The 24,045-nt window shown below is 38.8% G+C and overlaps 1 protein-coding gene across 4 annotated transcripts; it reads right to left on the bottom strand.

Annotated features, from left to right (window-relative positions):
- Window positions 1-174: 174 nt before the first annotated feature.
- On the bottom strand, window positions 175-22,913 carry STEAP2 (STEAP2 metalloreductase). Of its 4 annotated transcripts, XM_035318138.1 has the most exons (8): window positions 22,789-22,913; window positions 22,392-22,520; window positions 21,019-21,193; window positions 17,640-18,164; window positions 15,463-15,990; window positions 14,288-14,452; window positions 9,363-9,510; window positions 3,061-3,281 (listed from the first exon to the last, which is right to left on the bottom strand). In XM_035318138.1, exons 4-8 carry the CDS (start codon window positions 18,129-18,131, stop codon window positions 3,133-3,135), a joined length of 1,482 nt encoding a protein of 493 aa, XP_035174029.1. In that variant the 5' UTR covers window positions 18,132-18,164; window positions 21,019-21,193; window positions 22,392-22,520; window positions 22,789-22,913; the 3' UTR covers window positions 3,061-3,132. The 4 variants fall into 4 exon arrangements, with proteins under 4 accessions (XP_035174031.1, XP_035174029.1, XP_035174030.1 ...); XM_035318140.1 differs by lacking the exons at window positions 3,061-3,281; window positions 21,019-21,193 and adding an exon at window positions 175-305; XM_035318139.1 differs by lacking the exon at window positions 21,019-21,193 and having other exon boundaries at window positions 22,481-22,520; window positions 22,789-22,891.
- Window positions 22,914-24,045: the final 1,132 nt, after the last annotated feature.

Raw genomic sequence — 24,045 nt, 5'->3', positions numbered from 1 at the left:
CCGCCCGGCCCCGCTGCTGCCACTCCTCCAGTGCTGCCACCAGTGGTGCTACTACCCCAATAATGCCATTCAAGAGCCTGTCACAGACCACTTTCTCAGCGAGAAAACCCGTCCATACACAATGCAGAGGCTCTTGCTCGGCAGCGGGAGGGAAGCAGCTGGCAGATCCCCATTTTTTGGTCATGACACATTTCATGAGACACCTCTGTAGATAAACTGTAGCTTTGGGGTAGCCTCGCTGAAGGGAGAAGGGGGAAAGACTCCTTTCTCTGCACAGACCAGTACAAAACACGGGTGACTAATGCCTGGAAAGTAATAAAAGAATTACTCTTTTATTAGAAGCATAAGTGGGCGCTGCAATACCTTCAACTTGCTCACAGTTTCCATGGGATATGTGTATGCCATGAAACAGGTATGTGGTAGTGCTCTGAATGCTCTTTCCCAGATGGGAGTGTGGCAGAGCCTGTCAACTCCAACCTGTCTGGGATTTCCAGGTCCTTCACGCTGGGCTGACGTCTGGAGGAAGAGAGCTGCATATCCCCAGGTGATAACAGCAAAAGGCAACAGCCTCGTACTGGGTGTCCTCACAGGTGTTCTGCTGGATTCTCAGTTCAGCCACTCTTGGTAAGATTTGGATATTTCTTTGAAGAAATTTCATATTAATTAATATTAATTAGTATTAATTAATTAATATAAGAAGGACATGGGCCATGAACATGATCAGAGGGTTGGAGAACCTCTCCTGTGAAGACAGGCTGAGGCTGTTGGGGTTGTTCAGCCTGGAGAAGGCCCAGGGAAGACCTTATAGCGGCTTGCCAGTACCTAAAGGGGGCCTACAGGAAAGCTGCGGAGGGACTGTTTGTCAGGGAGTGTGGTGACAGGGCTAGGGGTTATGGCTTTAAGGTAAAAGACATTCGATTTAAAATAGATATTAGGAAGAAATACTTAGGGAGTGGTAAGGCACTGGCACAGGCTGCCCAGAGAAGCTGAGGATGCCCCATCCCTGGAGGTGTTCAAGGCCAGGCTGGATGGGGCTTTGAGCAACCTGGTCTGGTGGGAGGTGTCCCTGCCCATGGCAGGGGTTGGAACTGGGTGGTCTTCTGCGTGATAGAATGGTGCTTGAATTTGAAAAATGCTCTGACCACTTTGGCATTGGCATCCTTAACCTTCTGAGTTGCATTCATAGCAACACAGGTGATACAAGGGTAGGAACTGTTGGACACTATAGTGCATTCACCTAATGTGACAACCAGACCCGGAGCTACTTGTTGATGTTTTTCATCCATCCATGTACACGTATCTCCATTCCTTTATCCATTTTACTATCTGCCTTCCATGTTCTTTTTAAATACTTGTTTGAGTATATTTTCAGATGCAGTCTATACTAGAAGTTTGTTTAGTAAGTATTTGAGAATAATCGTAATGATAATGCTTACAGGTCTGCAAGCAGTTAGTGCTGAACAAACTGATTTACATATTTTTTTTTGCTTCATGCCCAGATACTTACTGTCGTTGTATACATTAAACTAGTTTTTAAACACATGAATAGGTTAAATTTACATTTATTGTGGCTCAAGTCATTTTAAGCTGTTGCTTGTGTTTTGATTGACAAATGTCATTCAAAACTTGTATAGAGAATGTATCTGAACATCTAAATTGGGCAACATAGTCTGTAAATTATAAGCTTAGGTCACACCCCATTTGTTGCCTGGGTGTTCCAAAGATCATACTGCAAAGGTCCATTTGCTCACTGTGCACCTTCTCCATAAATGTAGTTTTTAAAAATTTGTGTGGAAGCTACACTGTGCAAGTTTGTCTACAGGGATTCTGCTGCCCTTGGCAAACTGGCAAATGTCTATCCTCAAAAACCTGCAGTCAACTGTGAAAATATTTACTTAAGTTTTCTGCCCCAACCAACTGGTTCATATTGTTTCTTATCACACCTACCTCTTCCACCGGGAACGAATAATATTTAAGACATGAAGGCTGTAGTACCTTACCTCTGAGAATATTAATTCACAAGTATTAGCTGCTAAGCCCTACAAATGCTAACAAATATATTTTAAAAGTAGACCTGATGTAGAGATTTCTGTTTTAACTGAAGACAGATTCTTTTGTTGTGAAGACACATTTCAGTAATTTTTAATTCTTGAGGTAAAGTTGAATTACATAAGACTACAGGACTGTGTATTCAAACATGTAGGGCACAGCCGTGCATTAGAAGATCAAGGTTCCATATCTAGGTCTACCATTAATCTCTGGCTGACTTTGCTGAGTGTTCCTCTCCCACTCTTCATTTGCTGTTTTAGAAATTAGGTTGTAAGCTTTTGAAGGACTATAATCAGAATAGTATACACCTTTCATTGTGCTGCTGTGTGGGTCTTCTGCCCTAGCCAAGCCTTTGCTTGGCTGTACTGAATGTGTATGCTTTTTCAAAGCCATCTATACTGTGTATCAAGTCTGACACTAAGCTCCTTATAGTACAGAAAGCAGAGTCTAAGAATCAGTTTGATGACCCCTTGTCTTCTTTTTCATTCTTGTTTCTTGTCTTGGTCAGTAGGATGGAGAAAAAGAAGGGGGCACATAGGAACATGAAAGTGTGTTACTGTACTTCCAGACCTCCTGCGTCTGATAACCACCAAAAGAAAAAAGAAAAAAGAAAAGAAAAAAAAAAAAAAAAGAGCAGAAAATCAATGGGCAGTGCTCAACCTTAAATCTGTGAAATCAGCAGAACTTTAAACAATTGAATTTACCTGCTTATACCATGACAATGCAGTGCTTAGGTCACTGGGTGCTAGGGATTTGACAGGGACGTTCATGCTTATTTTTGTTGTTAAAAGCACAGTAAGTCACAGCAGACAGAACGTATTTTTTTTCTACAGTACCAGTTGGACAAAAGTAAGCTGGGGTTCCCAGCTGCCAGAATAGTATCAACACTCAGTAAAAAAAAAAAAACTATGATGCACAGAAACAAAGCAAAGTTTTAAAGAATCTAAGAAAAGACAGATTTCAAGGAGCAAAAAGTTATTTTATGACAGGCATAGCACAAATATATTTTTAATTTTAAACATATCTAAATTCCATTGCTCCTAGGGAGTGTCTTTGTCCAGGAATCTGGGAAAGCTATGTAAATTAATATGAAATAAATGTGAATTCTACTGGCTTCACTGCCTTGTGCATCTTGACTTTTCTGAATTCAGAATGGTTTATGTTGCTGTTTATGTTAGGCAGTTTCACCTTGTATGTATCCTTTTCCTCCTTCTTCTTGTGTTGGCATAAGCCTTTTTGGAAAAAAAAAAAAAAAAAGGAATATACTTTCAAAGTGAAGGACTGCAACATGTTTCACCCATTTTTCTCTTTTTAACAGTAATGCTTTCACAAACAGTAAGGCACAACCAAACAGGAAGAATGTCTCCACCTTACTTGTGCCCAGCAGTCTCACTTTTGCCACAGATGTTTGTTGAGTGACTAGTGGATTGAATATTTACTGGTAATACTGCAGTGTCTACTTTGTGTTCTGAAAACATGGAGAGTACATTAAAGTCAAATAAAGGAAACAGTTCTCCAGTTTATTTCTGTGAATCTGCTCTTCAGTTTTTTTTTTTTTTTTTTTTATGAACTCGCATTCAAGTTCTACATGTCAGGGAAAATGTTAATCAGAGTACATGTGTTATAAAGAAAAGCTAGGTAAAATCTACTATGCATAAGCACAGAAGAAAAAGCCACATACCTGACATTGACTTTTTATTGAATTTTGTGAAAAACAGAGTCTATGGAAAAATAGGTAAAAGCATTACTAATAATTTATAATAGCCCTGTTCAGAGAGACAGCACAAACAAATTGACAAATGACTACAAAGAGAATACCAGGAAAAGACTGCACGTGGAAGACAAACTATGTTCACTGCAAGACACTGCCAGAAAGGCATGAAAAACAATATACAATGACAGAGACCATTGTTCAAGTCAGTTCAATGTGTTACTTGTTTTACAGACTGCAATCTAGTTAATTCAAGCAGTATCATATGATGATACAGTATCAGTACTGCAACTTTACTTACTACATTGATAGAAAATACTACAGGATGAACATCAAAGAAATCAGAAACGTGCATTAGGAGACGTACTATCTGAAAGGAACTATGCAGATGTAACTACTGACACTGCATATTGCTACCATTGAAAATATTATACTTAAAACTCAATCTATCTAATCTTTATGCATTTATATATAACTTTGATTTTATCACATTCAGAGGAAAGCTGGTTCCTAACTATAGTCATACTTGTGAAATTTATATCCACTTGGGAACTCATTGCCTTATATTAAACAGTAATTTTTCTTAGTGCAAGTTGGGCAGCATGTATAGCTAATTGCATATATAGACACACAATAATTTATAGCCAATTAATGCTAAGTAAAAATGCAAATGTCCCTTCTCGTGTTGGCACATCATATTATGCACAATGTTAGAACAAAAGGTTAAATGTGGCACCATTCACAATAACCGCAAGCTAGATAAGCAAAGAACTTGCAAAATGGAATTTCAAAATAATTAATCTCTAAATAATTCAGGCACATGAGGACCTAATTAACTTTTACATAGTTGCCATCATTAATATAATTGTAAAATAAATGACAAATAAGGAATCTGGAATGGAACTGTATTTCAAACAGTGTTAAGAAGAAATACCTTCACATCCACAGAAAACAAATAACTTGTTGCTAAATACATAGAGGTTTCTAATTTCTAATATGTGTAAAGTTCTGCACTATATATTAAGCACTATTTTGATTTTATCTAACAGTAATAGAGAGAAGTGAAGGTTGTTTTCACATTAGGCAGGACATCCCCACAGTCAGTAAACACTATATAATTTTACCGAAAAAATATACATAGCAAGCTATTCCTCAAAATATGTATTTATTTTCCTAAATAACTAAAAATTCTAAATGAATTTATTTTTATTTATTTAGGCAATCGAAACCGAACTTTTAGCCTCAGGTCTCTCTCCAATGAGAAGTCCTTACTCAAGTTCTCCTACAGAAACCAATGGTTTTGATCACATGAATAAAGATTCCTTATGTGACTAAACACATACATGGTATGATACAGAATGTGTAATGAATGCAAGAGTGTTATTTTATTTTCAGACTTACAGTGTCTTCTTAGAGTGAATTGGTCCTTAAAATAAAGAACACTACATGACATTAAATAACAAGTCTTTTTGTCATTCCAGTTAGAAATAAATACATGGCCTAACTGGAAACCATGTTATTTAATAGCACAAATATTTCACAAAATGTATTCATATATTTGATCTAAAAATATCATCTATTTATTAATAGTTCAATATTTCAACTTTTCAAGTAACTTATAAAATTAAACCACATTTTTAATTTTCAATACATGCAGTTTGAAGAAAGAAACAACACACCACTATTTCCTCCGGACACCTTTGGCAGTTCAAAATTTAACAGTTTAACATTCTTGAAGAAGCTTAATGATGAAATAACTTTGCATAGAAAGAGGGCAAATACATTTCTGTATACACCACGAGTGGCTGCATGATACATTACAATGTATGGACTTAGACAGTAATGCTCAATTAGTACAGCATCTTACTTCTGCAACACTATCGCTATTGCATCAAACAAGAATTGGATAATTATAGGAAGATGAATGTTAATTACTCTACATAAGTAGAATGAATACAAAAATAATAGCAGCATACATAATGATGAAATGTATCAGCTTGTCAACAGTGACGGTTTCCACCCTAAATTTGTTCAGAGGTATGAAATTTTGCTTTCAGTTACACTGTCCAATTCCAGTAGTTTTAATGAGGTTTCCTGCACAGACGCCATTCTGGGGCAGAACATAGCATGGAATTTATCTCATTAAAATATTCCAAGACTTTGTGTATTTTAATATTATTCATACATGCTGTTTTCTCTAGCATGAAATTAATATCAAAGACTTGAAATAGTTTTACACAAACAATACCAGGGGTGTGAAGATTAAATCCTTTCCAGACAACTCACAAGCAAATATTCCTGCAAACACCTATGTGTGTGACTTATTATAACCAAGAGAATAGTTGTATCAGTTGAACTATTTATGATAATTCTTTAATTAATTTTATTTAAAGAATTGGAGCACAAATCCCTAAGCTTTGTGGAGTTTCTGTCAGAAATAATGGAATAAGAAGCTAGGAAATTCAGTTACATGTACTGCTGCAAGCCTTTCGAAAATATGCAGCTTTCTGTATTGGAATGTATTTACACACAGGCAAAGTAAGTTAGCAGTTGTAACCCTCACTTGTGCTTCATTTTATTGGGTGTCCACTAGTTTAGGCACCAGTCTATATGCAACAACAGATATTTTGCTTAGTATCTAGACTGATAAAATAGTATTGGGCTCGTGCATCACCATATTTATCACTGAAATAGCTGCATATTGGAAAAGGGAAAATAAGGTTATTGCTTTGAAATTATCTGATCATTTTTTTTAAGAAAAGAGAAAGAATGCAAAAAAAAAAATTAATTTGATAGGTTTACTGATAGGCTTATTAATCTTTTATTTGATATGTTTATTACACTTTTATTTGATAGGTTTATTAACATTTTTAGAATGTATTTCTTTTTCTCTTCCATCTTTTCCTTCCAGAAAAAAAAGGGAAAGTTTCAAAGTTTATAATTTCTAACTTTTGGAGGAAGAACAATACAATAGTCCAGAGGCAGTATCTGTCCCAAAGAAGCCCTAAATCATTGATTTCCAAGAGGCTGAGGGGTTATGTCTGAGGATGAATCACTGGACAGATGCTCTTCTTGGAAGAATCTGCCACTAGTCTGCTACTGGAGACAAGTCTCAATGGACCCTTGTCTAATCAATAGCTTACTTTTCAGAACTAGGTGAAAAAAAAATATTTTTCTCTTTCTGTTCCCGACCCCCCGCAGCTCTCATGTTTCTGTTGACAAACATGAAATCACTACAATCACTAGGGGCCCCACAAGGGCCCCTGAAAATCACTTAGAGGCAAAATCACAAGGAAGTAGAAGATGGACTCTTTATCAGGGAGTGCAGTGATTACAAGGAGTAATGGTTTTAAACTAAGACAGGGAAGATTTAGATTAGATGTTAGGAAAAAAAATCTTTACTCTGAGGGTGGTGAGGCACTGGAACAGGCTTTCCAGTGAAGCTGTGGATGCCACATCACTGGAAGTGTTCAAGGCCGGGCTGGATGGGGCTTTGAGCAACCTGGTCTGATGGGAGGTGTCCCTGCCCATGGCTGTGGGGGTGGAAAGAGACATCTTTAATGTCTCTTCTAACCCAAAACATTCTATGATTCTATTATTCTATGAAACATGGTTGAATTTTTTTTTATCCAAAACATGTTTTCAGAAACTTCAGTTTTCAAAGAGAAAAAAGATTTACTGACAACATATTGCATACAAAGGATGTTTAAAGACATCAATGCTTTAATTCTGGAAAAAAATGCATGCAAATATTATATTTGGTGTGAAAATTTCATTTCAACGTTGGAAGTGAATATGCTTGAAATTGGAAAAAAAAGATCTAGCTGTTTTTTGATTTGCAACAAACCCAAAATATGGGCTTGATGTTTGGAGAATACAAATACTACAATTAAAACAAAATTGTAGTAGATTTTTTGAGTTTGAATTGAAATTACGAACAAGTAACACAAACTCTTTAGATTTAGGCTGGTGTAACTGGGAGCAGAATTTGATTCTAGATTCTGTTTGTTCTGTGGAGCTGTTGGTTTCATTACAGAGGTACTCAGATATACAGAATTAATAATGTTTAAGGATATATTCAACTTAAGTACTGTGCATTTCTGACAGGCCTCATATATTGATGACAATTTCTTACAAAGAAATAGGAAGTGAAGTTTCAGCTAAGAAAGTCAGAGATCCTAAATAGTGCAAAAATAGATATGAAAAATATAATTCCATATATCTAAGGATAATTTGGACCTATTCTCATTCATTAAAATATAGATTTTCCTAATTAAGTAGGAGTAGCCTGAAGGTACATGAGTTGGGTTTGACTATTTTGTTAAGAGTAAAACCAGAAAAGCAGTGCTAATAAACTATTTTGAATGTTCTTTTGAATCTCCCAGGAAATGGAAATGCCAAGTTTCAGAGGTAAAATTTCATTTTTAGGTCTAAGAATAATTTTGTTTCTTAAAAATTGAGGCATATCCCAGAAACATCTGGTGTAAAAGTAAGACTTTATTATAAAAATAGAAGATTGTATTTGCACAAAAAGACAGTAAGATTTTAAGACAGATTCTGGGAAATTCATGTATAACAACTGAAACTCCAGTGTAGAAACACGGAGTATGAGTAATGTGATGCTTCCATGTTGTAGCAACGTACTGGAAGCTTCAAAATGAAAACAGATTTTTATTGTTGCAGACCTCTCAGTATAATTTCTGATACTTCAAAATCATTCTTAAATCAAAAACTAGTTGCTTGCACATGTACTTGCAAGTTTCTTTACATAAGAATGTTTTGAATTTTCATTGTATGACACACAGAAATAAAGAGATGCTAAAGTGTAAAATTCTATGTGATTCTTTGAAAACAAAGTCCATGTTAGTACAATACCATTCGCTTACAAGATGTATAATTAAACCATAATTGAAATTGGTTTTGCATATTGAAATCATGGAATGTTGTAAAACCACACACAAATAAATATGTGCAATACATCATTACAAATTAATCTCAGTTGCTTCAAAACCTGATTATTTCCTAAATTACTAATGCTGTTAGCCCATATGTTGAAGTCACTAACACAGAAGTGTGGTTTACATAAAAGAAACACTGCCCAGAAAATGTGGTATTAATAAATAGCACTCTGACACATGCTCTGAGTCAAAGAAATATCTCAAAAGTATGGTTAGAATGAAATACTGTCATGATACAACTGTGCAAAGACGCATTAACATTTTCTGATTTCATAATTATCTGCCCTCTGTAATTCAAAATAAAATATTTGTAGTTATCTGAAGGAGCAGTTTCCTAGTTATAAATGTCTTCTAGTTTCTTTGAGAGCTTGTACTGTATGCCAAGCAAGTCCACAGTGACTTTACTCAGACATTACATAAACTCCTGAAGATACAAGTTTATGACAAAAGAACAATAAACAAAAAAAACAAACATCTGCAACAGTAGTAACAAATAATAGTCTACTGTCACATCACAGTTATCCTTTCTGGGGAGAGATGTGGAGCAGACCCACTTGCTTCTTCTATAACGTGGCTTTTCTCCCATCCTCTTCTAATTCTCCTTAGTTTCCTACTTACACATGGCAAAAGTAAAATGATCTTACCTAGAATTACAATGGAGGGCAGAACAAGGGCAAGAACAAAATTTGGTGGTGTATAAAATCTGTAATACTCTTCTTCAAAAGCTCTCTTCCATCCATAAATCAGTACGTGGAAAGTACTTATGATCAGAGCAACATATCCGAGTGTAGACTTTGAAAAAAAGAGAAAATGGGGATAAAAGATGAGATAATACCACTTAGTCCTTCATCAGACACTTCTAGCCCATGATTTTAATATTTCTATTAGATGTTGTGTTAATGCACTATGCACTATTTTAAATTAGCAATATGTGGTTTTAAGTTCACATGTCCAACTAAGAACTGAATTAAACACTGATTTAAAACACTAGAATCTATGGGCTGTAGTCAAAACTGAAATGAAAATAATATTTGTCCAAATTGTGATTATAAGACATATAAAACAATTACAAGACATGTAGATTAATAAGGAATAATCTAGGCAAAATTACCAGAACAACCTCAGTTGGATTTGCAGTTAATTTTCCTGTTTCTCACCTATGAGGTTAGATGGCAACAAGATTCATGCTTATTATGGAACAGTGCAATTCTGTTGGAAGAGATCTGGGTTTATTGAGCCAAACTTTTATTGCTTCAAGAAGTGCCGCTTGCTTCTTCCTCACAACGACCTATATGCACGAGTTTGAACTTCGCATAAACCAACCCTTACCTTTTGCCACCCACTAGTTAATGGGAATATTGGGACTATGGGATTTGGGCAGAACGGCACAAGGCAACAGTGCAGTTCCTAGACAGGTAGTGCTGGATTAAATGGCAAGTAGCAGGTTTGCACAGCACCCTGCAGAGGACCTCTTCTCACTTAACCCAAGTCATTCTTCTGTGGGATTCATTCACAGTTTCTGTGAAACTGCCCTTTTAAATGCCACTGGTCTGCCAAATTGAGTTAATTATATTAAGTTTGACTTTTCCAAACCATGGTGAAAGGACTACTAGGGTCTACAGTAGCAAAAGATTTTTTTCTGCCTCAAGATTAAGCAGTTTCTGGGGTCAGGAGAATTTCTGAGCTAACACCATTTGCAAGGGTTAACTGGTATAAAGGGAGAACTACTTTCATTAATTTCTGCAGATTGGTACCATGTTTTTTAACTTGCCAATGTGGAAACATAGCAGAGCCACCTAGGTTTTAGATATGCTGCAGCATTTACTTTTCTTTAAAAAGAACGAGTCTACAAGAAATGAAACAATCCAAGATGATCATTCATCAAAATGGCATACGCAGCATCTGAACAGAAATTCTGGTAAGAAATTCGGACAATAAACAATACTATCAACCCTGCTGTCTGATAAGTTATTGCAGATTTTTGCTGGTGTGGCTGTCCTGAAGTCATTGCTTTTATATCGCTGCCAGCAGGGAACGAGGCACGAGTGAATCATATCCCCCATTTCTTCATCAGGTTTTCTGATGAGAACTGTAACAATTCTTGAAAAAGAATCAGGAGGGAAATGCTGTATAGGCTCTTCCCAGAATTTTCAAAATAATTTTAATGCTTTTTTAAACTCCACCAACAAACTAGTTTTGACACATCTTTGTATGTTTTTGTATCTAATGGTCAAAATGGAAACTAGCAAGTACTGATATGAACATTAAGAACTAACAGTATAAGGACGAGAAAAAAATGTGATGCATAGAGACTATTCAGTTCTTTTTTTTCCCTGTGAAAAGTTGCTGTATGCTTCTCTGAAGTGTTGGCAGGGCACCTGCTAGTATGTACTGGTCTATTTCAACGACTCATGTAATAATATGGATGTAATAATACGGCTCCAAAGACAGTCCTAGAGGAGTTTGTCAGCTACTGACAGTGTTTTCTTCCCCTAGGCTCTTAATTGCCTCTGTCGTTGTATTTCAGTGCTGTACTTTTGACAGTAACAAAACTGCTTAGCTAGGAAGAGGACGTTCTCCACACAACTTAGTGTTCCGCAGGATTTTTGTTCGTTTGTTTATTTAGGGTGGATCTGCACTAGAAATTCCCATTAAGAAATGTCATCTTTCCCAGCTTGCAGTTACTGACAATGACTTTTCCAGAAGAACAGGCAAGACTGGCTGCCTTGGCTACTTAAGTAAAAACTCACTGCGAGAGGCTGTGTCAGTACAACACTTGTGGTTGTTATAAAGACTACGCATTTGATCTTGCCTGTATCTGCAGATGCTCAAAGACTACAGCAGTGCCTGCAATTGCAGCATTACAGCAACATGCAGTAATGAAATGAGGAAACCCAGAAGAACTGACTGAAGCAAGCTTGGACAAAAAGACAGCAACTAGTACAGGAAAAGGCACTGATGAGCAGTGGAACAGTAAAATAAAACTGGTTGGCAGCACTGGATCATAGTATAAATATTGACCAGGTAGCCTCAGCCAAAGCTGCCCATCTGTATAGATGCTGAAAGAAAAGATGTTTCAACTGAGCAATAAACAATGACTGCGCTGTGGAAGCTATTACCTGCTAGAAAGCAATCTGTTTAATACTTGGAAGGTGAAAGGGAGAGCAGCTGTCACTCAGGTCTACAAGGTTACTTTCTTCTGCAGAGATTTATGACCGAAAAACATGGAGGAGGGAATGCAGGGATTAAAGACAATGGATGTCCTCAAACGTAGTTGTGCCTTAGATGGAATATGCATACTGGAATTCAGTCATCTTTTCCTTACTTCCTAAGACATAAAGGGGTGAACATGGCTACAAGAGCTCAAAGATCAATTACACTGATGTTACCAAAGGAAGACCAGGAGAGGCACTGCATGCTGACGTTATAAGAGCAGAGGACTGCTTGAAAGCAGCAAGAAGGAATACTTTTTCTTGATTGGTAACTTCATACTGGTGGGTGAGTGTGTAGCAATAGTAGTTGTAAATGCTGAGAACCCCTCTGGAAAGGCTCTAGAAAGGCTGCTGAAAAGAAGGGAAGAATATCTTTGGTTGCTTTGCTTCCTAATCTTCCACTAAATTGTGCTTCCTGGAAGCTGAGTAATAGATTAGCATGTTTCCAATGGACTTGCCAATTCTTTTGTCTTTTCTGTCAGTTGTCTCTATTTTGTTTCTTTTCCTTCCTGATCAAAGTTAGTTTTTTAGCCAATGTAGGGGATTCCCAGCCAAGGCTACTGATAAATTTGACAAACTGACATTATTGGGGGGAAAAACAACACACAAAACAAAGTGCTAAAGGAGTAAAAAAGATGCAGGAAAAAAATCCATAAAATATTACCAGCAAGATGTACATATAGAGAGACAGAAATGTGCTGTAAAACAAATCTGCTCCAGGGATTTTTACCTTCATAATGGTTGAGTAACTCCTAACAATGCATATGTACAATAAGCATTTTCCAAAGCCTATGTTTATATGAGGTATCGCTCAGATTCCCCCCAAAACAGGATATTGCTAAACTTATCAACTGGCTGTAGCAATTCTGACTGGAGTCTTACTCATAAACTTGCTAAATACCTACTCCTCATACTTCTTTATGCTGGGGGAAAAGTATTCTGTTCTAGTGGGAGAAGTTAGGCAGAGCAGCTCTTCCTTGAAGTGTCTGGGCAAGAAAGGTTTCAGTAATAATGTCCCCAGAAAACTTTAGAGTTGTGCTAGCAAACAAAAGGAACCTCTACAAAAAAATCAGCTTCCTACTTCCAACCATCCTAAATGGTTGACTTGTGCTCGTTTTTACTAAGAAAGGTAACCTTTCAAAGCCAATCTGTTCTGTCCACTGCCACTTTGAGTGGTGTGCTTTGGGTGTGAACACTTGGACTGGAAAACAAAAGCAGTAGTTATTTATGCCTACGTTACATAATGCTAATTTAACTGATACTCCCTGGAGACTGAAGGACCAGGTGCAGCACTGCTTGCTGACAACATTTTCCATTTTATGTGAATACTTCAGGACTGGTTTCAAAAAATGTCCTTTTCTGTTTGAGATGTATTGATTTGGCCTAGCTATTCTGCCTGCTCTGATAAAATATGAATTCTCTTTTATTTCTTACCCACATCTATCTTTGTTCATTACCTGAAGATATTTAGAGGAGAAAAAGATGAGTGATGAAGAGGAGTTAAGAAACCGAATGCATTAGTTTACTAGCCACAGCTTCTTTCCTGCTTCTTTCTTCAGTTAGCTCCTACTCTGGGTCATGCTAAGATACCTGCCAAATTTCATACTAAGTTTCCATCACCCAGGATCTCCTACTAAGCAAACTCTTTACCACTGTCTGGTTCTGTGGCTCTTCTATCTGGATGTTATGAGTGTTTTCTCTCTGAATCATGAAGAGGTAATCACATATTTGTTTTGTCTAGCAGTCAGCTCTGTACTGCATCAACTCCAAGTATTGTGCTAGACTCTTAGGTCCTGGTAGGGCAGATACAGTTCCTTTCTTCTGCATCAGTGCTCAACCTTCATATCCCTCAGTTCTTCAAAATTCATACTCTGAAGGAATGAACTGAGCCTGCACTACTTCTCCTCTTGAAGTCTTTTTCCCTTTATCAAGCAGGCTGGAATTTTTGGAGCTGTTGCCACCTCCATTGTGAAATCAGGCTAGGTAAGATGGAGGCATCTCCAACACAGTTTGGGATATCAAAGACAGACACGATTTCTAGGCAACAACATTCACAACTGATAATTCTCTACAGTATTAGAAACACTGGTAGAGATCTGTTTGAATCACTGTACGTAGGGGCAATGCTACTCAAGAGCTTGTTCTACTGGAACAAGGCTAGAAAATAGCCTATGTTGTGTCCATTAATAATTTGCTAAGTCTAAACTCAGCTTTTATATTGTCTTTATTAACTTGGCTGATAGGAAAAACAACACACTATCATGTTGCAAAGTGCTTTTCATAATGATAATAATCATTAAAAGGAGTTAGTAACAACAACTAACAACAAAAAAACACTTATTTAAAAAGTAACGCACCTGAATAAAACTGAACTCCCTCCAGTTTAAGGCACTGTTTACTGAAGGGATGGAAGTTACTGCCAGCAAAGAAAGCAATCCGAGACTCATTATTCCAAAGGAGATATACATTTCAATTCGCCACACTTCTTCCTCATTCCAAGAATTTTCAACATTTGCATGAACCTGATGAAGGAGTAGAAAGGAAGCACTTTATTCTCCAGAACAGTTTAAGTATCAATAGAAGTCTCTACAAAATGGGGTCAAATATTTCAGAGGTTTTCTCCTGTGCTGGAGGAAAAACAAAAAAACAATTTCCTTACTGCTGGTATTGGCTTCTGTTAAGCAGGAAAACTTAGATGAGTTGGTAAAAGAAAATGTAACATTTGATACTATTAATAACAATTATTTTATAAAAAGAGATAAGTCTGTACATTCTACTAAACTGTAGAAAAGTAACACTGAACTGTTCTTCAGACATTGGAAACCTACATTCTATAACATAAACTGGGTGAATCCACAACTATTTCTAAATGATGTAACAAACTAAAACACTGTGGATTCTAAAGGATGAGAGATTTGTTAGAGATTATTTCAGGATTATGCAAGACCAATTGCTCCTGGGAACATTCAGTCAACCTCTATTGCTTGTAATAGATGCTGTTCACAGAATTTCTAATGGAAAAAATATTTGTACCATTGGTCCAAGTTACAAAGTAACAGAATTTTCATCTTATGAACATAAATGTATCTGTGAATATTATCACAGCATCTACCCTTACTACTTCACCCTTGTAAATGCTCTTATGATATACATACATCCCCCGTGTCTTAATACACAGAGAGGAACTTACTTAGAAACTCACAGGTTTGCCATGGTGTTGCTCTTATCCTGTCTAATCTACGTTCTCCCTGTGTATGTTACTGCCAGGGATTTAAGCAGAACAAATCCTTGATTCCACCTACTATACAAACTTGAATGCAGCCTGACTGAGATGAGAACAATGCACAGATATTTCTTTTACTCTCCCTTCTTACTAACTTCTTACTTCTCCCTTCTTACCTCTGCATACGATCACCCTAAAAATTTTCCACTGAAAACAGTGGAACATATTCAGAAAACATGAATTTTTGTGTTCATGGCTCACACATACAACCAAACTACTTTTGGCTTACTTAGCTAAACATTGCCTTACCTGTTGATATGCCATATTGAGGAACAAATATCGCTCTGATCTCCTCATGGGTAAGCAGAGGCTGTATGCCACATGCACGGTGGCAAAGAAAAAACTGAGTAGCCCAAGCTGCTTTCGGCACTGCAGCCAGTTGTCCAGCCAAGGGGGAAATCGCCTATACTTGGTACCGTAGTAAAGCTGATAAGCAGCTGCAATAAGTCCTGACAAATACACTAGGGAGAGCAAAGTGATGGCAACAATTGGTAGAGTCTTGTTCACAATCTCAATGGGGATCTTGTAAAAGTCACTCTGTTGATTTCTGACATATGGATGGATTACATCTCTGATGAAGGAATAGATGAAGAAAAACGTTGCCAGGCTAATGGCCAACACCACAGGCCCCTTCCACAGTGTGAACAGTCGCAGAGGTAAGTTTTCAATCTCCCTTGAAGATGACAATGCCCCCAGATCAATAGGAATGAAACCGAGCTGACGGGCAAGCTCAGTAACTTGATGGCGAGCCTGAACATGGTTACTGCATATATAGACCTGTTGGAAAAGTCAGGTAAATTGCAGTCACAGAAAAAGACTTGAAGGTTAAAAAAAAAGCAAACAAAACAGAAGCAAAACAGACAAACAAACAAAAAATAACTCCCCAATAGCCTCCAGGACAAAGCCACAGCACTGCTGCTAAAACTGTACATTGCTATCCCAGATTATAGCACCAAGATGAGAAATAGAAAAAAAAATGAAACCATACACAAATCCAGCCAAGATGAAAAAATGCACACTGATTTAGGAACAAAGTAATGAAAACAAAATTGGCATTTTCTTAAAGTTAACAACAAGATGATTGTGGGATGTCAGGGTAATCCGAACATTGAAATGTCTCATTCCCCATATTGAAATGTCTATAGGACTGGATTGAACCTGAAACAACGATTAACATAATTTAAGAAATTCTTGTCTCTCAAATATACAGGCATCTTAAATGACAACCCAAAACAGCTGCAGCACAACCAGAATGCAAAGCAGAAAACAGTCTAATCCATATATAATAAATTAAGCTTCATTTCATGATCCAGATTTCCACAAAAAATGAATGTTTAACAGAAAAAAAACAATACCAGCAGCCAAATAACTCCTCCTTTTTTATTTCCTCTGTAGTGAAAGAAATGCACTGCTAGAAAATAAAGTCCCTTTAAAATCTACAGGGGGGTAGTTCGCTCACAACTGGTTTCTGATCATCTGCCTTACAGCAAACATGATCAGTTTTGACAGAAGTCAAATACTTATAGTGGAGTGCTACTCTAAAAGGGGATAAAAATAGTACAGTGAGGTTATTTTTTAAAAATTACGCTAATTCTGTATTGATTGCATTCCATTAAAATCTTTCCGAAGTGCCAAAAAACGCAGTAGTCTCCAGGAGTTATGCTACACCAGTCAGCTCTGGTGTATCTGAGTCCACAAAGCTGTGAAGGACGGGGTTCTTGCATGTCTGTGTAACGCTTCAGTGAAGCAAGAAAAACATAAACCTGCGTTTTTTATATGCAGGATGGATTTCGGGAATATACTGGGAAGGAATTGGAACATGGTGTTCCCAAGCAGTCCTGGATCAAATGAATGATCACTGAGAAACATATGTGCCTCCTTCTGTTTCCTCAGATTTATGATCTTGGGATATTCTGAAAGCTCAGTACTGAGCTGTATTCATTTTGCCATTACACTGAATGCAAGCATTTTAGAACTGATTCCTGATCAGGACCTCAGATTTCTGTGCATCTTTTTCAACAGTTCAGCCCATGCAAACCAATATTTAAACTAAAATATACTGTGAAAGGCTGCCTCCATCCTTGCATAGAGCACAGGAATTCATGTATTTTTTCCAGAAGACCTTAGAACCCTGTTCTTTTCTTCTTACTGTAGTCATCTAAAGGTCAGCTGTTCAGTCTAAGCTAGTACCTACATTTCCTCTGCAATCTTTAAAGATAAACAGACACCTCTGCGGACAATTTGGACCAATTATTCTATATATAAAAAGGGGATAAACTGCACTCCAAAAGTTTTATTGGCTACTACAGCTCAAATTAAAGACCCAACACTTTAGACACATTAAGTCAGGCAAGGTGAATCCCATGAGTTTTTCCTGTCTTTTTCATCTTACAAACAAATCAAATTAATACAAACACAAAATTTACCTGTCTGCTGGCATCCTTTGGTCCTAACTGTAGAGACCAAGCTGAAACAACATTGAATCCTTTGACAACCAGGGAATCTGGGAAAAGTGATGCCAAGTACTCTGCATTGGAGTCTGGATATTGGTCTACTCTTGTATTGTTGCTGACATCAACCAGAATTTTACCGATGAGTAGATGCTTGAGGTCCCACAAAGAGGCGTAATGTTCTCTGTGAATGGCTACAAAAATGATGTTTGCTTTGGCTACTGCATCTTCATGGTGAGTGACATCAACCACATGGGGAAAGAACTCTGCAGCAAGCTTAGGGTTTCTGCTTCCTACAACCACGTGGTACCCACATCTGATAAGCCTAATGGTCAGTGACTTTGCAAAGTCTCCACTTCCAATGATGCCTATTGTGATCTTACTGGCATCCTTGATGCCATTGGCAACATTTGGTAGAAAAGTTTCATTAAGGTTCTTAGGACTTCCCATCATAGAGATTGATTCCATACTTCCAAGCCACCAAACCTACAATGATTTTTTCTGGAAAAAAAAAAAAAAAAAAAAAGGAAGAGAAAACAACAGAAGGAAAAAAAGCAGCGTCATACATTTTAATGAGCTATCAAAATCCATGCACACCTCTGGATGCAAATTCTGTGGTTCTAATTTTCATGTTCTATTTTCTCCTTCATAAAGTACCAAGACAAAATTGATTAGTGCGTATGTGTCACTAGTACAAGGAGAAACACAAGAATTTCAAGCACTTTATTAATACAGAAGTAAATAAGAATGTAGTGAAAAACTGAAAAGGAAATAAAAAAAAGTATAGGAAAGATAGTATATATATTTTTAAAACTACTTTAATTTAAATCAGCAAATCAATGAGGCATAAAGATGCATGACTGCTGATCCTGGTTAAAAAAAATGCATAATGAAGAAGGGTTTAGAGAATTCTAAGGTTTGTAGGGAGACAGCAGCGAGGTCAGTGATTAATGAACAAAGATGAAAAGGAGGGCAAGAAGCTATATTTCTTCAGTATAAAGTGGGATCAGTAAGTAACTCTTGACTCTGATTCTAAGCAACACATTCATTACATGCAGGTACCAAATTCTGGCCAGTGATAACTATCTGATTTAGAGGGACTTAGGTGTGGAAATCCTGATCTTAGCTATACTGCTCAGGTATCCTGTCTATGAAATTGAGATAGCTCATTTACAGTTTTAAAAAAGGATTGTGATGAGAGCCATGTATTCTGATCACCTGCATTACAGCAAACACGATCAGTTTTGACAGAAGTCAATTACCTTGAGTGCAGTGCTGTTCGGAAAGGGGATAAAAATAGAGTGGTGAGGTTCATCTACAGTTTTAAGAGGACTGTGACAAGAGCTACACATAAAAAAAAACTGCGTACATATAATATGTATTATTACTGTAATTATGTTTGTTTGCCATGATGAATCTCACAATGTTTTTCAAAAAAAAAGTATCAACTTTTTTTTCAGGAAATTCAGCAAAGGCTGTGTGAAAGACAAAAGGGTAAAATAATTGCATCTCATTGAAAGAACAATAATTGTCAGCACACAGAAACTCCTCCTTATATTTTAAATAGATCTTTGTATGACAGCATGTATATATTCATAAAGGAAATTAAGACTCACTAATCTAAAAGCTAGAGTTTAATCTAGGCAAGTTTTAGTACTTAAATTTAAAATCTTTGAAGACTGAAGTAGCTATGTATTCATTCTCCATTCGTTCATGGTGGATTTCAGGGTAAGTATGGAGTGACCTTGGCAGACGTATTCTAACTCTAAGTACTGTTGTGGCATACCAGTACTGGTCCAGGTATAATACCATATCATTTATGACCTTCAACTTCAGTCTGAATTTAAAAAATGGAACTCTCAGGGAGTGGAAAGTTCCATTTTTCAAGGCTGACAACTGGATTCACTCCTCGATGTCTCTGAGCTACATCACAACACCACTCAGCAGACAATCTCTATTATTTCAGTGTCACATTACAGACTGATTGCTTAGTTTTGAGCATTATATGACCACAAGACAGAAGAATACAACAAAACTACACCCTTAACTTTCCTCTGACATTGATCCAATAACAATGAAAACAAAATGTTTCTCATTAAGATTCCCCTCCTATTCAAAAACAAAGCTTGTTTCTCCTTTGCCCATTCAATACCATAATTAGGTCTAGGGACCTTTCAAAGCCTTTTTATTCCTGGCTGCTACAGTTTTAAGGAGACAATACATGTATATCCTTCTCATAAGAATAATATATGCTGTGTATGTCCCGTTCAACCATAGGAACTTATCCAAAAGTTACGTTCATGGGGAACAAGGAAAAGTTTTTCCTGTACTATCAAACACAGCACTCTGACTTATTGACAGATACTATATAACAGATTTCACACAATTAAAAAAAAAAAGGGTTAGAGAGTTTTAAGACTCAAATTCACCACTGCAGTAAGGGAGGTCATGAGCAATCAAAGACTCTCAGTAAATTAAAAGAAATACTGCTATAGCTTTGGTGAGAAGAGGTCACAAAACTTCAGTAAAGCTGTAACAAACACAAAAAGACGGACATAAAAAGCAAAAGCAAAAACACAAAACAATCCCCAGGAAGGAAGCCTCTGCATGAAACCACAGTTCTGACACAGGTGGTTCCTCACTGTAGAATGGGAATGAGCTCTGAAAAATCAACGAAGAAATAAGGAAAGGCAGGTGAAGGAGGAGTAAAGGGAAAGCACCAGGTTGCTGCTGTCTTGGGAGCTATCAAGAACAAACGACACAGAAAGGAGAACGAAACTCTTTCTGAACAATCATCTAAGGGTTGACATAACAGTGGGGAACTTCACCCAGTCATTAGCTGGGAACACACTATGTGTGTTGAAGAAGCTCCTACAATCAAGAGTAGCTTTGTGCTCCAGAAGCTTGGAGGAAGCTATTAGAAAAATGTACTTTAGTGGGTACTTTTCATTTCAGTTTTTGACTAAAGGGAGGAAATCACTGAAATCGGACTGAGATTCTAAAGTCGGAAAATAGTATGTGAAAGTGACCACCAAATCAGTGTTCTAATAAAAGATTCCAACTATGACGCATTCTGGTAGAGGTAAAGCGCACAGATTTTTATGCGTGCACTGAAAGAAACATTGACTTCTTTCTTGCCACATGACCCAAAATGTAGCTAACACATGACCAAAAGGCCAGCATTTCCCATACCATGATGGGTTCACATCCAGGAACATAATGAGAATAGTTGTATTCTGATCAGACGGGAGATATACATCAAGTAGACGTAACAGAATATGCATGCATTCACCATGTGATTAGAGAGCCCCATTTCAGTTCATGCCATGAGATACGAAGGTACTACAAAACTTACAGGAACAAAAATGAAACGGCCAAGAGAAAGTGGGCTACTGGTACTGTTTAGCCCTACTGCAGCCTACTTCCCGTTTTTGTCCAAAGAATCCTTGAGAGGGGACATCATAGAATAGGACATGACAAATAGCTCTCCTGAGCTGAATTCGGTCCACTGTCCACAGATTCTCACTGCTCTAAGGAAAGTAGAGTGTGAGGAATGGAATAAAACTAACAGACTTCATAAAAACAACCTTAGGGAATAGACAAGCATGAGTCTTGGGCAAATAATCTAAGAGATTGAAGAAAGCAGAGAGCTGGCTGTTACTGAAAGGGACTCAGTGCACAAAAGGGACTCAGTACACAAAAGTAGTTCAAAGACAAAAGTGTATAAGACTGTCTTAACTGCATCAGGAGTACTTTAATGACCTGAAAAAAAATCAGACAAAAGGTAAAAAACAACCAAAAAGTGGGCGTACATAGTTAAGGATCATTATTAAGAGCCAGTGCTACCATGTAGCGATAGAATCAGCACAGCCATTGTACAGAAATGAGTTACTTCTAGTAAAGCACACAGAGGGTAGCAAGCAAAGGTTCTATGAAGACAATAAAAGAAAAAGAAAGAAGTCAAGGTTCATTACTTAAGAGCAAAAGGAGCAAATCACAGGTGATGCAAAACAGGATGAAAGTGTGAAATGTCTTATGTCAGACCCCAGCAGAAAGGTTAATTGTGACTAAATATTTAATGAAATTAATCTTGCAGGTAGACAGAAGGTGAGGTCAAAGTGGAAGGAGGTAAGGTAAATGACCAAGATAAGATAAAGATTTTCAAGTCAGAGGACACTTATGAAATCCCCCCTTGATGCTTGAAAAGCTGACCCAAGCAATGCCTTTAGAAGTCAGAGAGGACATGAGAGGGATACTAGCACATAACTCCAATAGAGGGGAGGAGGAGGACTGAGGGAGGTAAAGACTTGTTAGCCTAACTTGAGTCTTTGGAAAGATTTTACTGCAAGTTACTGAGCAATCAACTTGTCAACAGTCAGACGGAAAGCTGATAAGTAGCTAACATGGGTTGTTCAGGAGCACACTGCAAGAAAAAAAACACCTTTTACAAAATAACTGGCTTTGCAGATACAAAAAAAAATAAGAGAGATGAGATAAATTTGACAACAGGAATTATATAAATTTGACAACTGCCCTTAGATAAACCTAGGAAAACACAACAGAGCTACATCAACCAGACGGGGACCCGGCTGCGAGGAACCGCTCTGGGCAGAACAATCCCTGAAGGAGAAAAGCGAGCAGGCAAAGCCTGGCCGTGGCTCGGTGAGGTGCTGGCGTGAGGAATGGGCTCGGTGCTGCCCGCGGGGCCCCGCTCCGGCGACAACTTACGGTGTGGGAGCTCCGGAGCGGCGGCTGCTGCTGCTGGTGGCGGTGGAGGACACCGAGGGACTGCCGGAGCCGGGGCGGCGGGTACCTACCTGGGACGAGCTCATAGCAGCGCGGGGCGCCCGTCTGCGGCTGCAACGACATCACGACAGCGCTGCCCGTGAGGGGAACGGCCGCCCCGATCCCTCCCCCCTGCCCCTCCAGCCACAAAATGCCCGTCCTGGCTCCCTCCACCGCCCGGCTGCCCCGGGGTAAAGCGGCCGGGCCCGGCTCCGCGCCACCGCCAGGCCCGCCGCAGCCCGGCCGGGGGCGAGCGGGGAGCCCCCGCGGGGAAACGCCGCTTGCGGGCGGCCCGAGGGGGCCGCAGCCCCGCCGGGAGCCTCCCCCCAGCCCCGCTCACCTCCTCCCGCCCGCCCGCACGGGCAGCGCCGCCGCTCCGGCTCCTCAGCCTCGGCCCCGCAGCGCCGGGCGGGCGGGAAGGCGGCGCCACCCCGCCGCTGCTGCCCGCCCCCTGCGGCCGCTCCCTCAGCGCCGCGGCCCGCCGGGCAGCGCCGGCCTCAGCCGGGGATGGCGGCGGGGTGGTGGGGCGCGGCCCGGCTCGGCTGTGGGGAGGGCGAGGGGCGGCGGGGGAATGGGTGAGGGAGGCTGGAGAGCGGCTCTGCCCCGCCGCCCAGGCCGGGTGGGGTTGGTGGTGGGTGCCCGCGCTGCCTGTGTGGGGCTGGTGTGGTGGGGCTGGTGTGGTGGGGCTGGTGTGGTGGGGCTGGTGTTCGGGTTGGTGGTGGGGTTGGTGATGGGTTTAGCACCAAGGTGAAGGGACCTAATGCCGTGTAAAAGCCGAGCTAAACCACAGGGCCCGAATCCTCAATGGTCCTGCCGAGGAAATTTCCAGCTGGACACAAACGCGGCTTTATTCTGGAGAAGTGCAGCTCCTGATTTTAACGTTTTCTGATTTGCCTAACATATTATGCCTCCCGTTAAGCTGTGCTGTGTGTATAGCGACGTGTATCCCTTAACCCTTTAGCACATTTAAAATAAACAACTATAATAAGTGTCGCTTGTTTTAGCAGAAAGCTAACATGTACAGATGAAATCATGAATGAAACACTGAACATACCTGCTGCCGTCCTGCTAATTTGTTTGTCTAGTGCATTAGCTGAGGACTTAGTCATAATGAACCATGTAATCCATTCAAACAATTGTTTCAATAAATAATTGCAAACATATATGCTGCGGAATTTGAAAAGAGCTAAGAAACTTTTTAATTGTAATTCAGAAACCATTTATTCCCCAAATATAAAATAAGCTATTTTCCTCACACTGAAAATGCATATTATTTATTTATTTATTTATTTACATTTACACCTTTATTTATTTATTTTTGTAAATAGATTCCCCCAAAATCTATTCTTACGATTTTCCAAACTGCTTTTTTGGCTCCCAGGCGGCTGCGAGGACTGTTCCCATACTCCAGTAATCACTGGAAAGGTGAATCCGCTGACAGACTATTCAGAAATGAACCGGTCCTTTCCACGGTGAGAGCTGGCATTTCAGTTGTCATCCTAGGCTTGTTCTTCTGTAGCCAATAACAACTTCAGGAATCTAGGTTTAAAAGTTTTAGACCAAACAACAAATGTATCAGAGGAAAAAAAAAAAAAAG

Source organism: Oxyura jamaicensis, chromosome 2 (assembly GCF_011077185.1).
Source record: "Oxyura jamaicensis isolate SHBP4307 breed ruddy duck chromosome 2, BPBGC_Ojam_1.0, whole genome shotgun sequence".
NCBI classification, from domain to species: domain Eukaryota; kingdom Metazoa; phylum Chordata; class Aves; order Anseriformes; family Anatidae; genus Oxyura; species Oxyura jamaicensis.
The sequence above is the reverse complement of the archived record's forward strand: the minus strand, read 5'-3'. Positions and strand labels throughout refer to the sequence as shown.

Bases quoted from the DNA above. Each gene is read 5' to 3' on its own strand.
- STEAP2 (XM_035318138.1), bottom strand. From the start codon at position 18,131: ATGGAATCAATCTCTATGATGGGAAGTCCTAAGAACCTTAATGAAACT. The intron at 15,991-17,639 runs GTAAATTTTGTG...CTTTTCCAACAG, and splicing joins CAAAGGATGCCAGCAGACAG to GTCTATATATGCAGTAACCA. The intron at 3,282-9,362 runs GTAAGATCATTT...TTTTCCAAAAAG, and splicing joins GCCCTCCATTGTAATTCTAG to GCTTATGCCAACACAAGAAG.